General features: G+C 44.1%; 1 protein-coding gene across 4 annotated transcripts in view; it reads right to left on the bottom strand.

Moving 5' to 3' along the window:
• The window catches only part of DCC (DCC netrin 1 receptor), an 882,319-nt gene that overhangs the window by 366,526 nt on the left and 499,225 nt on the right, over positions 1 to 16,568 (bottom strand). For all 4 annotated transcript variants that reach the window (XM_061614640.1, XM_061614649.1, XM_061614658.1 and 1 more), the window contains one exon: positions 3,498 to 3,652. In XM_061614640.1, coding sequence (XP_061470624.1) covers positions 3,498 to 3,652 — 155 coding nt within the window. The remainder of the gene's footprint in view (positions 1 to 3,497; positions 3,653 to 16,568) is intronic.

Here is a 16,568-nt window from a genome sequence, read left to right as displayed (position 1 = left end):
TATTCATCTTCATGGCAGCTGGAGTGCATGTGGGTGGAGGCTAGGCTTATAATGGCAATTCTCTGCCAATGAGAGCGAGATCATCCAGTACTGCATGTGGAAAGCAGGTTGCCCTCGATTCAATAGCACTATGCATTTACATTCGGGATGGGGAACCTCAAGACTGAGGGAGACACATCCGTCGATCTGTCCACTTTGCCTCTGGCCCCAACTATTACTGAAATTTCTGAAGATTGCTGTTAAGAGAGTGCAGCCCTTGGGCTGAAGCTGTTCATACAACCTGGAGCCTGCACCAGCTGAGGACTCAGATGAGATCCAGGCCATTTCCTCAGGGAGAGAACTACCAGTACCTTATTTAGGGCCCTCCAAGCCAGAGGAAACAGCCCTGCCACCTTCCTCAGAGGAGTCTCATTCAAAGGATGATGAGTCCCCTGCAGTACCTCTGTCTCCCAAGCACTGCAGAAGCTAGAAGAGACAAAATAAGATGAGGGCACTTTAACCAGCTAGCTAGATCCATCAGAGCAGAGGATCCTATCACACTCCAGTCCTGGTTAATCTACACAAGACTTCAGTTGGCACTTGCTTCCTGCAGAGACAATTTCGTGTATAGCTTCTTTAACAGGGCTCTTTGGAGCTATCCAATGTCCTTTATATGATCTCTGCTTGACTTGGACATTGGACTTGATACTGTGGCCACAGAACTCTGCATATTCAAGGAAAAAGGGTGGACTCAGGAACATCTTTTGGGTAGGATTAAATTGTAGACACACACACTCCCGCTATCCTAAAAACTAAGCCAGTAGCAAAAACAGGAGCCTTTAACTTTCAAGAGGAAATCAAAAGTTCTCTTTCCAGGCAATTTCCACAATAGGGATGACCACCAACTTGGATGGATTTCAAAGAAGGTTAGCCAAATCTACGGAGAAAAAGGCTATCAACAGCAACTAGGTGCAATGGCTATGTTCTATCTCCCTGTCAGAGGAAATGTATCTCTGAACGCCCGTTGTCGGGAATCACAAGTGGGTAGAGTGCTGTTACACTCAGGTCCTGAGAGAGATCTGGTTAGCTGATGTGAGAACAGGATGCTGGACTAGATGGGCCACTGGCCTCATCCAGCAAGCTCTTCTTATGTTCGGATGACAATGAGATGAGTTCTAGGATTTCTTCTCTCTAAGCCGTAATCCTTAAAAGGCCACAGGTATTTGTTAGGTCATTAGCTGTTGTTGTTTAAAAAATTTATTTCATTTAAACAAAATTCCATACTTCTTCATAAGTATGAAGAAACCACTCCCTTATTTTGGGGCGGGCCTTTTTTGATTCTAAACTGATAGGTACTCTTCTGTCTACGTTTGCTGTTAGAGGGGAAGATGGATGTCTTTGCTACTTCTGGGTACGGTAGGTAAATTAACTTATACCACAGCTGCTAAGCTGCCCTAGAAGTTCAAACTGGTACACACAACCTTGCAAGCTAGAAACTGGTGCCCATTAACTACCCTCTGTCCTTTGAGAACCTCTCGCAGCCTCTCTGAAAAACCACAGCAACAGCTCACAAACCATCTGCCTGCAGAATGAAAGAAATGAGGTCATCTAAAAACAGTGAGGGGTTTCTATCCTGATTGATAATAAGCTAGTGAAATTATAAAGCATAAGGGTGAGAGGAAGAGAACGTGGACAGGCTTTCGCTAAATAAAGAAATGAGAAAATTTAATCCAGGAGTAACCAAAAAAAAATATTGCCACCGTTCATATAAATCTAGCCCTATTCAGAATAATTATTTGAAGAGTCGGAACTTGTACTGATCTCTTAAACTGATTACAGTTGGAGAGAATGCACCCACTTTTCTTTTAGAAAGAGTGAGTCATCGAAGTGTACTTTGCATGCACTTTTCGGTCAGCCATTATTCCTCAGCTGGGACAGACTGCATAACATTTTTGGTATCTCAAAATAATACAGAAAACTTGAATTTGAACTGGAAATACACAACTGATCATGGCAGGAAAGAGCAGAGGCCAAACTCTCTGGATTATACTTTGAAGTTAAATAAATAAATAAGGAAGGAAGTTTTAGGGAGAGGAAATTATTTTGACATAAGGGGGGGGAATGAAATCTTGCCCCACAAAATGAACAAACAAGAGTTGTAACAAAAGAGGAAAATAGTGTGCCCTAGAACTAGGACTTAAAACAAAAAAGAAAACCAGCGTTGTAACTAGGAAATATGTTGTTCATTTGGAAAACATAAGCAATGGTCCTTCTTCCTGACATGGAAGCTGTGAAGGGGCTTCTCATACCAATGATACAGAACCTTCTTACACGTTGCTACCATATTGTGGCTTTGTCAGGTGTGATACAAGTCCAGTAGAAATGCCTGAGAATTTTGTAGGTCTGCACTTCTGAGTGAACCAACATCTTCTAGACAAGGCTGATGTGTATATCGGAGCTCCCATACCTCAAAAGAGTTGTCCTACTTGTTTCTATCGAGGGAGCCAATCCATGCATACATTGCTTTGCACATGGATACAGTGCTTTGCACATCCCTCTGTTGAAATGAGGAGGAGGGGAATTTCCTTGTAAGCACAAAATCATGCAAGCACAGAAGTGCATGTGGATCTCTGGACTCAAGTGGTCCACTAAGAAAAAGTTTTAGATGAGCAATGATAAACCAATAAAAATGAAAGAGAAAAACTTGAGATGAGACTTTAGTTTACTCTGAAAAAAACAGTCTTTGCCAACTTAGTGTCCTCCAAATATTATGGACTGCAAGTTTCCCATGCTGGCTGGGGCTGATAGGAGTTGTAGCCCAAAAGACTTGGGGGGCACCAGGTTGGCAACAGCTGTTGTAAAGTATCATCTACACCAGTGTTCTTCAACCTTGGGTTCTCAGATGTTGTCAGACTACAACTCCCATCAACCCCAGCCAGCCTAGACAATGGCCAAGGATGATGGGAGTTATAGTCCAACAACATCTGGGACCCAAGGTTGAAGAGCAGTGATCTACACTGAAAACACACATACTACAACTAGAACCAACACCTCTGCTACTGCTACTAATATTTATCCCATGCCTTTAATATTTAACTGAAGCATCCATTTAGCTTTCTGCAATAAGGAAAGGGGAACCCTGAATATACTTCACAACTTTCCTACACCACCTACTCCCCAAAGTCCCATGAATTTTACACCAACGTGTTCTTTCAGGAAAGTTTTTGGATCAGTCCCCAACTTAAATCTTAATCCCACTAGAGGTACACCTATTCTGCTCTTCATGAGAGAGACAGAAATATGAACACATGCAAATTTGATCCATTTAAGGTTTCATTAGCACAAACCTGGTCCAGAATTTGGGGAGAGAGTTACAGAACTTAAGTGGAGAATTCAAACACTCCTCTGCCCCTCCCACTCCATGATGAGAAATCATTTTAGAATGTGTGTGTGTGTGTGATGACAGGTAGCTGCAGAAATGTGAAAGCCTGACTAATGAAGAAACAAATTATACTTACACTCCGGTTGTGTTGCCACCTTGATGGGCTGTGAGCTTTCACCGGGTCCCCATTCATTGTATGCAACCACTCGGAAGGTGTAGGTCTCTTCTGGCTTCAGATTCCCCACTGTAAGCTGGAGCACCCCAGACTGTGATGTGTTCAGACCCCGCTCCCTAACCAAAAACAGCAGCAGAAGGAATCAAAATGTCAGGATGAAACACTTCCACACACACACACAAATTATAGATGGATTCACACAAGTGCTCAATAATGTGAAAACAGTGGGTGCAACGCTGCTGAACAAGCTGCCAACAGTTAAGTTTGACACAAGTGAATTTAATGTTGTTTCCAAGATGTTTTGGATGACCAGATGTAAGGGAGGATAGGGTTTCTGCATTATTCATGCTGTTGCTATTGTTCTTACCTATCCTTTCTACAAGGTACTCAGTACTAGAGAGATGCTATGTGGCCTGGGAAGGGTCCCAATGGCCAGACAGAGAGGACTAGGGGCTACATTTAGGTCATGGTCCCAAGGTTACTCGCCAATGCTTTAAAAAAAAGCCTCTCCAGCTGCAATCAGTGGTCTGCAAGCCTGTCCGTCTCAGCAGCCTTCTGACTTCCTTCTGCTTCCATTCCTCATCCTGGATCCTTATCATGGCTGATCCTAATCATGGCTGGTGAGGCTTCTTGTAGGATAGTAGACCTACATTCTGTTACGTCCTCTGTAAGGTAAGCAAAGCCAACCCTCTTCCTCCCTGAAATGTCTTAGAAATTTGCCCACCCCGTCATGAAAATAGCAAAAAGTCCTTTTCCATTTTTGTGGGAAGGGGGGAATAGAGCATCTCATTTACATGTACAAGGTCTCAGCTTCAAACCTCACCTTCTCCAGCCTGAAATTCTGGAGAGCTGCTGCCAGTTGGTATACCGAGCTATAGTAGATGGACCAATGGACTGATGCAGCACAAGGCAGCGTTCTATGTTCCAGCCAAGAAATGGAGAGGGGAAATTCAGTCCATCACTACTTTTTTTCACCCAAGCAAGCCACCTCTGCCCAAATTTCCTCTTCCACACAAGGCACAGGAGTGGTATCCTCTGCAGCTCATGCATGCAGGGCAACAAGGAGCAAAACATGCAGAGTATGCTGGTCAGCAGGGCAAAAAGGAGACAAAGACTTTGGCCTGACAAAGAAGCATTTATGAGCAGGAAACTACCGGGGAATACAATGTAACTGAGTCTATGAGCATCTGAAGTTGCCTGTTAATGAATCAGGCCATTGACCTATCCAGTCCAGAAATGCCTGGTTTGACCAGCTGAGGGGCTCCAGCATTTCAGAGAAGGTATTTCCTAGCCTTCCTACTTGAAATTACTGTTCAGTTTGAGATGATGGAGACTGAAACTGGAATCTTGTGTATGTAAATCATGTGCTCGGCCACTAAGAGAGCAATCCAAACCCAAGATCCACTGGGATGAGTGAGTTAGGATCTGGAGTATCTCCAGCTAAACTGGCTGAGTTTCAGCTCAGCCGGGACTCAACCAGTTCAGCCAAAGCCAGTTCAGCCAAGGGCAGCATAAGTCACCAAAAAGGGGTGTGGCGGTGGGGATTTACTCTGGATCCTATCTCCATTCAGCTCAGTCACATGATCTGGCAACCCAGTGGAACTTTCACTGGCAAAAAGGGTAGTGTAAGTCAAACTCTATTTTAAATACTTGTTTGCCAGGCTTGGGCCGATTCAACTGGGAGCAGCCCTGCTCCTGAACGAGGTTTGGATCTGGCATACTTTAACCTGATTTATTTTAAGCTGGCAGAAATTACACTGGCTTCCCACTCTTAGGGTTGCTCCCTAAACTCAGGTCCAACCTTGACCCATTCTTCCCTGCAGCCTTTAGCATCTCCTACTGAGGAATACCAGTGAACAGAGTAGGATGTTCCACTGGTGAATCCCTATGCATCAAACTTCTCACTTTGATAAATATAAACATCCACTTCTCTCACTGCGAGGGAAAGGGATGGCAATCATGCAGACTATTTTTTCATTCACTTGTCCTTCTTTTGATGAGAATTTTTGCTTCTTTTTTCTGGAATGCCACTTCTTTCCATTGTAGAAGTCACTTCTGGTTTAGAAATTGTGCAAACGCTGCACATGTCATGAATGCACATGGGTTATATTGCTCAGACTAGATGTGCCATAGAATACATCTTTCAATCTCTTGCTTGCAATTTTTTCCCTCTTAAAAACAAACAAACAATGGCCACCAGCTTGGATGGCTTTAAAAGAAGATTAGACAAATTCATGGAGGACAGGGCTATCAATGGCTACTAGCCATGATGGCTGTACTCTGCCACCCTAGTCAGAGGCAGCATGCTTCTGAAAATGAGTTGCCAGAAGCCTCATGAGGGGAGAGTGTTCTTGCACTCGGGTCCTGCTTGCAGGCTTCCTCCAGGCACCTGGTTGGCCACTGTGAGAACAGGATGCTGGACTAGATGGGCCACTGGCCTGATCCAGCAGGCTCTTCTTATGTTCTTATGTTCTTAAACAAAAACCTAACAGCAACTCTGTGGACGGTTCTGATTCAGACTGGGACCACAGTGTGGGGTTTTAGCCGTTTCCACATACTGTTTTCCAAATGAAAATTGCTTCCCATCTTTTATTTGCAAATAGTCATTTCAGAGGAGCGATTTTCAGTGGGACATGTGAGGAAAGGGTTAACTCCTCCAGCAGATGTTGTTAGTTAAAAACTCTGCTGAGAAAACTTCAGTGGTTGCCGTTTTGCCAGTTTCTTGTCAGCCACAAAGCCCTGAACAACTTGGCCCAAAGTACCTTAAGGATCACCTGATTTCTTCTAAACCCCCTCAATCACTGAGATTCTGTAATGGGACACTATTGGTGGTCACCCACGCACCTGAGGCTCAGTCGGCTTTTGCTAGGGACCAAGCCTTTAGTATGGCAGGCCGTCTCCTGTGGAACTTCCCACCAGTAGAGATTCAGCAGGAATCATATCTGCCACCTTTTAGACATCTCTTAAAAATTGTGTTATTCAGAGAGCCCTTTGCAATGTGAATTTCCTTTTACAACCAGTATTTGTTGAACTTTTTACTGATCTTTCTACTAATATTTTTATTTATCTTCTTGTAATTTTATATGCTGCACATTACCATGCTGTATTTTTAATGAAAGTGCAGTCTATAAATATTTCAATAAATAAAAATGAAATGAAGGACAGTCCTAAGGAAAGAATTCAAAGACATGTTTGACATCACATGTAGCTTAACCCTATTACATCATGTGAATGGGCAGCCTTGAAAGGTGGAGTTTGTAGCCAGACAGAAAAAGTTTGTCAAGGCCTATGAGTATTATTTTAAATATATATCAGATTTAACATTCTTTCATGCCATGTATCACCAATTAACGGCCCAAGACTAGCTCAACTTTTGTTCCGAGAGGGGGAAAATTAATATTCTTCTTTATTCACTCCCATCTTCCACTACTTCTCTCACTGTCTTTCTTCAGTGTGTCATTTGAGGGCTTTAGTGACATAAACAAAATTAAATAAGAAATGCAGCATAGCAAAAAATTAAATGTTTCAGATTTGCCCGAGGAGAGCCTGGGTAATGGTCTCAGAGCTCAAACCACCTCAGACTATCAAATAATATATCCAGATGTTAATTTTCAAATGCAAAGGGCTTAGTCTTCGATATAAATTTTCCAAATCTACAACCCTGTTTTATTCTGAGCAATTCCCATAGACATTAAGTAAGACAACTCTGAGTCTAATGGAATGTAGCTGGAGGTCTATTGTTAATAAACCCCAAAGGCCAAGCATAACTGGAGGTCCCTGTTGTCCTATGTGCCTACTGGAAATGGGTTCTCTGTGGCGGATGCTGGTTGCCAAATGATGCTGCTTTAGACAGTCCAGGTAATTTCGCTGCAGAGCCAGTGTGAGGGGCAGGCTGAGTACTTGCTGGCTCCAAATGGAATCTAGGAAGTTGCCTAATACTGAGTCAGCCAAATTTTTGATCTTGGCCATTTTGACCAGACCCCGTAAGATTGTGAAAGGCAATTAATTCCACTGAACTGCTTTGCTGTCTGCTATAGCTTCTGTTACCAAGTAGTCTTATTTTTAATACTTAATACTATGTTTGTATTTGTGGTCGGTTGACTGAAAATAAAGATTGAATTGAATTGACTGAGTCAGACTGTTGATCCATCTACCTCAGTAAGCTCTCCAGGATTTCAGGCAGGAACCTCTCCTAGCCCTACCTGGAGATGCTGGGGATTTATTTATTTATTTATCACATTTATACCTCACCTTTCTTTTCATGATTGAAACCCAAGGCAGCTTACATATGGTTCCCAGGTGGTCTCCCATCCAGGCACTGACCAGACCCGACCCTGCTTAGCTTCAGCAGGGAGCTGGCCTCATGTGCCTTCAGACCATAGCCTGGGATTGGAAGTAGGCTCTTCTGCATGCAAAGCAGATGCTCTGCTACTGAGCTACAGCCCTTCCCCTAATGTCAGCTGCAGCAGCTTATTCCATGAGACAGGAGGCAGGAGCAAGTCAGAACCAAAGGAAGAAGAACACACCAGACCTCAGGAACACTTGGTTGCTTGAGAAACGTTCGACCGGAAAAGCAAGCCCTCTTCCTGTCTAGGAGGATCCAATAACCAACTTGGGTAGGTGGAGACAGTCCAGGGCCTGATGTTATTTGACTGAGAAGCTGCCACCTGCAGCTCAAAGGTTGCCCGCCCAATAGAGCTCCACATAGCCTCTGTCATAAACCACCCTGTTCAGAACTTGTAAGTTCAGGTCTGTGGCTTCCTTTATGGAATCAATCCATCTCTTGTTTGGCCTTCCTCTTTTTCTACTCCCTTCTGTCTTTCCTAGCATTATTGTCTTTTCTAGTGAATCATGTCTTCCCATGATGTGTCCAAAGTATGATAACCTCAGTTTCACCATTTTAGCTTCTAGTGATAGTTCTGGTTTAATTTGTTCTAACACCCAATTATTTGTCTTTTTCGCAGGCCATGGTATGAGCAAAGCTCTCGTCGCACACCACATTTCAAATCTTGATTTTTCTCTTCTCCACTTTTTTCACCGTCCAACTTTCACATCCATACATAGAGATCGGGAATACCATGGTCTGAATGATCCTGAATTTAGTATGCAGTGATACATCTTTGCATTTGAGGACCTTTTCTAGTTCTCTCACAGCTGCCCTCCCCAGTCATAGCCTTCTTCTGATTTCTTGACTATTGTCTCCATTTTGGTTAATGACTGTCAAGGTATTGAATCCTTGACAAGTTCAATGTCCTCATTGTCAACTTTAAAATTATATAAATCTTCTGTTGTCATTACTTTAGTCTTCTAGATATTCAGCTGTAGTCCTGCTTTTGTGCTTTCCTCTTTAACTTTCATCAGCATTTGTTTCAAATGCTTGCCATGGAACCTTATTTATCATTGTTCTGAGTTTATTAAAATTGGCTTTCCTGAAGTCCGGGGTATGTGTATTCCCAGGGTATGTGTATGGCTACTCTCAGCTTTTGCTTCCTTTAAAATCAAGAACTCAAGTATAGCGTGTTCACTTTCTCCCAGAGTTCCTATAACTGCCGCTTCATCCATAAAGTCATCTCTATCGGTTAAATCAAGTCAAGGATAGCTGATCCTCCACTTCTTCCACTTTCTGTAGGAGAAAGTTACCTTCAACACAATTCAGGAATTTCTTGGAGGAGACACGTTTGGCAGAATTTGTCTCCCAACAGATATTGGGGTAATTGAAGTCCCGCATTACTACTACATCAGGCCTCCTCGAAACATTGGCAATTTGCTTTTCAAAGTTTCATCCTCTTCTTCTCCTTGATCGGGTTGTCGATGGTAGACTCCAGCCACTATGTTCCTTTTATTCCTTGCCCCATTTATTTTAATCCAGATACTGTCGGTGGTGCTACCAAGCTCATCCTCCTGTATTTCTGTTCAGAGATATATACTTTTAATATAAATAGTGACTCTGCCTCCTTTTTGATTCCTTCTGTTCTTTTTGAACAACTTATATCCTTCAGTTGCTGTATTCCAGGGATGAGAGTCATCCCACCAAGTTTCATTTATACCTATTAAGTTGTATTTACTCTCCTGTATTAAGAGTTAAAGTTCACCTTGTTTGTTTCCTATACTCTGGGCATTAGTATAGACATCAAAGACCATGTGATTTACAGTCTAGCTTCCTTCCTACATTTTTATGAAGACTACTATTGGGCCCCATTAGAGCTGTCCTCCCAATTCCTCTTACTGTGCATAAGCCTTTGTCAGACATTACCGCCAAGTTTACATCTCACACCCCCTTAGGATTCACTTTAAAGCTCTGTTGATGATGTTCTCCATGCTGTGGCCAAACACATTCTTCCCAGTCCTTGTGAGGTGCAACCCATCACTTGCCAGCAGTCTATCTTCCAGGAAGTGTAGCCTGTGGTCCCAGAATTCAAACCTCTCATGTTGGCACCAATTTCATAGCCAGTCATTCACACGGAGTAGTTTTCTTTCCCTTTCTACTCCTCTTCTAAGTACCAGAAGGATGGATGAGAAAACTATCTGGGCCCCAAAGTCCTTTAGTTTCCTTCCCAAAGCTTCAAAGTCTGACGTGATTTCTTCATAACTCCACTTGGCAGTATTTCATTCCCACATGGATGACAAGAAAGGTATACGTGTCAGTGGGCTTTATGAGTGATAGCAACTCTTCCATCAAATCTCTAATCTGTCCTCCAGGGAGACAGCATACCTGGTGAATCCGTGGGTCTTCTCTGCATACTTGGGTTTCAATCCCATGCAGTAGCGCGTCTCCCACTACTACTACTTTTCTCTTCTTCTTGTCATGGGGTGTGGTTTCATTGCCTCTGCTTGACTGAGCTTCAGCTTCTCGCTTCCTGTCACATGGGGTCTTCTGTAATTTTATTATGCACATGTCTGATTTTATTTTTGTAAGCCTCCCTGAGTGCCCTATTATAGGGTAGAAGGGTGGGATAGAAATACTTTAAATAAATAAATAATTCTTCCCCTGTAGCCTGTCCTCCAGTCTCATCCTCAAGTGCCTGTAAATGGTTCCATAGTTCCACCAGTGAAGGGTGTTTTCTATCTCTTCTGCTTCTGATTGTCATCCTTTTCCACAGTTTCCTCCACTTCATTGTTGCTCTCCTCTTCTGCTTCAACATGCTGTTGTTCTTCCACCTCCTGTACTTCTCTTTCCTATTGTTCTTCTAGCGTTCTGTGTAAGAACTCTTTGTCCTCTCTTATACTCTTGAGGTGGCCATCTGCCTCTCCAGGCCTCTCATTTTTTCTTCCAATAGCATCCCCAGCTTGCACTTGTTGCACATGTATGTCATGTTGTTGTCGGGCAAGAAAACAAACATTGCACAGACCTTGCAGGTCACCACCACTGCAGTGTCCTTCTTATCGATAGCCTCTACTATCTTTTGTTTCTTTCTTTCTATTTGTATTGGAATTGTCTGTGATTTGTTCTGTCCTAATTCAGGGTAAATGGGACAATCCAGTGGTATGTGGTGCACACTACAAAAAAATTTTTTGTATTGACCTTCCCTGCCAAACTCCACTGCCAAACTCCTGTTAGCTCTCCCTGTTCACTCATTCTCTGAGAGATGGCTCACTTGTATCTCCTTTGGACCAGCTAAGACAACTCCCTCTGCTCTGTTCAGTTAGGAGTCAGGAAACAGAATGAAACTCCCAGCACACCCAGCTGCTGCTAGTTGCACTCAGCAGTTATCAAGCCACATCCCTTCAGCCAACAGCTCTCAGGCCACGCCCTTCCAATCAAGCTGCTATGAAGGTCCTTCAGAGCCCACGGTCAGAGCACATAATCAGATAATGTTTGGTGACTCCAAACATACAGCCTCCTGGGGTTACTCCAGGTCACTCACCTCTTTCCTTTGTCTCTTCCTCTCTGCACATCTGCTGCCAAATTCCTGGTAGCTCTCCCTGTTTGCTCACTTTGCATGGTCACTCTCTGAGAGCCAGCTTGCTTGTATATCCCCTGGACCAGCTGACACAGCTCCCTCTGCTCCGCTCAGTTAGGAGTCAGAAACAGAATGATCATTCATCACGCTATCTGGGGATGATGGGAGTTGTAGTCCAACAATATCTGGGGACCCAAGGTTGAATTCATTTTTCTACTAGAGTGCACTGCAGAGAACGATAGGCAGCAGTGGATAAGCTAACTTTAAAGGAAAGCTTGTCCACCATTTGCATTTTCTAACCTCATTGAGGAGCATCTGGGAAGCCTCCAGGGAATTTCAGGATGCCCCAGAACACTGGTCTAATTCAGCTTTCACCAACCTGGCCCTCCAATGTTGTGGACTCTAAAACAGCTGTGCTGGCTGGATTGGATGGGAATTGTAGTCCAAAACAGGTTGGCAAAGGCTGGTCACACCTTTGAGAGAGATGTCAAATTGCAATCTAGGGCCATGCAGCGACTGAAGACATGCCGCAGACTGTTTCTATATGCAGTGCTGACATTACAATGACTGTCAATTGTCAAGCAAAATTACTGTTATTCTTCAACACCAAGAATCATTCAGTACTCTGGAGTTACAGTAATTCGTCTGACAATTTCTGTGCATGCCTCAGGTTAATGTCAGATCCGCTATTATTGTAAAGAGAAAAATAGCTCTTCTGTAAAGATAATGTATAAACAATAAATGACTCAGTATTGTACCCGAGCACTTAAAGGAAGCTACATTTATTTTGTTCACACACTGAAAGCCTAAAAGTTCACAGGACTGGAGGCAGTTCTTGCCACAATAGAAGTCTTAAAATGGGTTTTCAGAGTTTTCCTTTTCTTAATTAAAAGTGGCATTTTAAGCCCAGTGCCATCCCTGTAGCAAAACAGAAGATTATATTCCTTCCAGTAGCAGACTCTATAAGGGACACACACTATTTTTAAATGGGCTTTTACCTTCAGTTTCATGACAGTCAGTAACTTATACTAAAATATCTGAAAACAGTTAAACAATGCGATTGTGCGCAAGGTAGAGGTATGCATTTGCAAAATGGCTCAACTTGTCACCAGAGGCAGAACTAAGTGTTAGGCTTCACATTGGGATCATGGTGTTCCCCTTGTTAAAAGCCAGAGTGTTTTTCCCCAACTGAAAAACAAGAAAATACAAAGCTTGGTTTATTTGGAATTCAATTACTAGCCAATTTAGAACTTGTTCTGCCCCTTATGGGAGTGTGATATGGGCCAGATCCCCCACCTTTCCAACTCATTGAGCTCCCAAATGCTCATCCTCTCTTCTTTTCCACAGCCCTCCCTCCAACCTCCCCCCCCTTCCATCTGCTTTGTTTGTTTGTAGTAGTGAGAGGGAGGAAAAAGTGGTGCTCTCTTTCTTGTTCCTCCCTCTTTCAGCACCTGGCCCACTGCTACAACTACGATCCAAACACTAAGAACACTGAGGAATTATCCCCCCCCCTCTAGCTATGATTCTGTATGAGAAATAGGGAGGAGTTGTCTTCTCCTGTGCAGATCAAATATGAGCTGGAGAAGAAATAACATGCAGACTCACTGGTTGGATGACATCAACAAGTTGGAATTGTAACGTTTGAAGGTTCTTCAAAGGTCACCTAGGCAGGAAAGCTGCTGCTATAAGATCTCTAGGTGGTCTTCAAGCCTCTGCTTAAAACTAGGACAGTGCATGCCCCCCCAGCATCTGATACAGCACTTTGGATCGGCCCCAATCTGACCCGGGGTGATCCAGTAATGACATGATCCAGATTTGGGCCCTGAATCAATATGAGGGCCAGCCCTGTGGATGGGAGAGGAGGAGGAGATGTTGTGTCTTCTCATTCCCCCCCCCCAACTGCATGCTTAATCAGGGGTTTTAAACCCTAATTAAACACATGGTAAAGAGGGGGTGGGCAGTAGTGGGGTGAGGTGGGCAAGGGGACGTTGCTTACCTGCCTTCCCAATGTCACACATTGTTGTCGGTTGCCGAAAGGGAGAGGGGAGGAGTGAGAGAGGGGCAGCAAACTGGCTCCCCTGCTGTGCTTGTGCTGTGCCAGCCTTCCCGCTGCCTCACCTCTCCCTCTCTCGGCAACCAGCAGTGATGAGCAGCATTGGGAAGCCAGGTAAGCAACCCCGTACCGCCTGCATTGCTGGCCACTACTGAAATTTAACCCTTGAGAAGTGCATCAAGGGAACAAAAGAAGGGGGAAGGGTTCCCCTGAACAGCTGCTTGAGGAGTGCCTTTCATCTCCATGGCTGCAGCTTGCTGGAAATCACACACTATGTGAGCGTGTCTGCCATGACCACTTGAGAAATGCTGTAACAGACAGCAAGGCTGAATGGACTCAGTGGGCCTTCCAGGGTTCCGCTTGCACATGTAGAAAGATTTGCTGCTGTTCAGCCAGGTCCCATGCATGCTTCCTTGAAAGAAAGTCCCTGTGAGATCAAGGTGGCTTAATTTCTAGTAAGAATGCATGCTTGCCTCCCCTTCTTCCTCTCTGCCGTCAAGAAGTTGGGCCGAGAGGTGGCCCATCTGGTCTCAGCTGGAAGGAAATTCCACAAAACTTGATAGAATGTGACAAGTTTAAAAAAGTTGATTGTAAGTTGTCTAGAGCAGCGGTTGGCAAACTGTTTCGGCCAGTGGGCACATTTGGAATTTTGAGAAAGTGTGGTGGGCAGCGGTCACTGTTATAACACACTGGCATAACACATCTGAAAAAGCAGAACATGCTTTGGGCATGTCCCTGTCCCATCAGTTTCTCCATCAATGTGGAATAATGCACCTGTATCAACTATCACCAGGCTGAGCCTCTTCTCTGCTCAGAACAGATTGGGTGTGTGTGTGTTTTTCCCAGTATTAGCATCCAATGAAATGTGAGCACATTTAAGGGTGTGTGTTCAACATAGGAGAGGCTGACCCAGTGCAAATAGAAACTAAGCAGGAAAAACAAACAGTTTCTCATGCTTTGTGAATTTTTAAGGGGCTATCTACTGAGACTTTCCACTGGTGCCACAGGAGGTACTGACAGAAAAACTGCCACCCATGGCGCCATGTTGGTGACTCCACCGTCTAGAGACTATCCTGTGTTAGGTGACTAACTGCTGCTGCTGTTGCTAATGCTACTACTACTACTACTACTACTTTATGTTGTAAACTGCCCAGAGAGCTTTGGCTATGGGGTGGTATAGAAACTTAATAAATACTACTACTACTACTACTACTACTACTACTACTACTAACAACAACAACAACAACAACAATAATAATAATGAAGAAAAAGAGGAAGAAGAAGTGGTATCCAACTAACATGTTCTATCACTGCAAGGACTTACAGAATATAAGGCACAATATAACTTTCCTCCCTCTCTTCCCCCTGCTTGCCCTCTAAATCTGTTCTGGGGATTCCCCTAACCCTCCAGACCAGATCTGGGGAGAGCACAAGGCATGCACAGGGAGAGCAGAGAGGAAAAAATTCTCCTGAGCAAGCGGATATCCTTGCAGATCCTTAGGGAAGCTTGCCGTGCACTGACATTGGCTGCTTTCACACATGGGGCTAATAGCGCTAGTTTAACAAATTAAAAATCTAGCTCTTCGTTCCGGATTTCAAAAATCCCTTTCATACTGCAGTACCAATTTAGCGGCATTTCGCGCAATGGTCTTTCACACAGCACTCTCACCTACCTCGGCCGTTAGAAGACTGCTTCTTTTCCTGCCTTTTCTATTCAAAAGCTTTGCTTGTTCCTTCTGCGCCGGGGGGGGGGTTGAAAGAGGCACGATCGCGATCAGCTGAGAGGCGCAACGCAATCAGCTGAGAGGCGCAGTAGTGCAGCAGCAGAGGCTCTGGTTGAGCACAAGCAGCAGCAGCACAGGCTGCTCTCAGGAGCAGCTGGGATCGGCTGGGAGGTGCGGCGGTGGCAGTGCGGCAGTGCGCGAAGACTGCATGCTGGGACGGCTGTTGGTAAGGGCGGGAACATACTGCATGCCGGGATGGCTGTAATGTGAGCAGCGGCAGCTGGCACAAAACTCCCACAATCTTCCGGGTTCCCAGCCTGCTACTGGAATATTTCTGGTATCATTTATTGCGGAAATTAGCGCTAAACTTCCACTACATTCCACCAGAATTCCGGAGCTACCCGTTATGTCATGTGAAAGCTCAAATTTTATGCACAATTTAACAGGAAATAAATCATCAGAATAATGGAATAAAGTGCAGTGTGAAAGCACCCTTTGTCTGGTTCCAGAAAGATGACACAGACACGTTTATTTTCCCGGGCATTTGGATGGCACTAGCAGTCTGGCTTTTGGTGGTTGTTAGGTGTTCTTTCTTATGTCAGATGGAGGGTGGAGCTTTTATGTTTTTAGATGATTTTTTGGATGAAGACTGCAGTATATTTGCATGTTATAGGATTTTTCTTCTTTTTGCATTTTATTTTCTGTTTTGTAAATCACTTGGGGACTTCTGCATGTGTGTAGCAAGTGACTAACAAATTTAATAAAATTAAACTTATCAAATTTGGCTGAGCATTCCAATCAAGCACTCACAAGGGGGTGGGGAGGGAGAAACTCTTTGTTTGCTTTAGGATTTGACTGGAATACTTCAGAAGCCCAAGCAGCAAGCTGATGGGAGCTCACTCCTCTTAACAAAAGAACATAAGAACATAAGAAGAGCCTGCTGGATCAGGCCAGTGGCCCATCTAGTCCAGCATCCTGTTCTCACAGTGGCCAACCAGGTGCCTGGGGGAAGCCCGCAAGCAGGACCCGAGTGCAAGAACACTGTCCCCTCCTGAGGCTTCCGGCAACTGGTTTTCAGAAGCATGCTGCCTTTGACTAGGGTGGCAGAGCACAGCCATCACGGCTAGTAGCCATTGATAGCCCTGTCCTCCATGAATTTGTCTAATCTTCTTTTAAAGCCGTCCAAGCTGGTGGCCATTACTGCATCTTGTGGGAGCAAATTCCATAGTTTAACTATGCGCTGAGTAAAGAAGTACTTCCTTTTGTCTGTCCTGAATCTTCCAACATTCAGCTTCTTTGAATGTCCACGAGTTCTAGTATTATGAGAGAGGGAGAAGAACTTTTCTCTATCCAC

The sequence above is a fragment of the Rhineura floridana genome, chromosome 1, assembly GCF_030035675.1.
Source record: "Rhineura floridana isolate rRhiFlo1 chromosome 1, rRhiFlo1.hap2, whole genome shotgun sequence".
NCBI classification, from domain to species: domain Eukaryota; kingdom Metazoa; phylum Chordata; class Lepidosauria; order Squamata; family Rhineuridae; genus Rhineura; species Rhineura floridana.
Note: the sequence above shows the minus strand (reverse complement) of the source record. Positions and strands in the feature narration are given on the sequence as shown.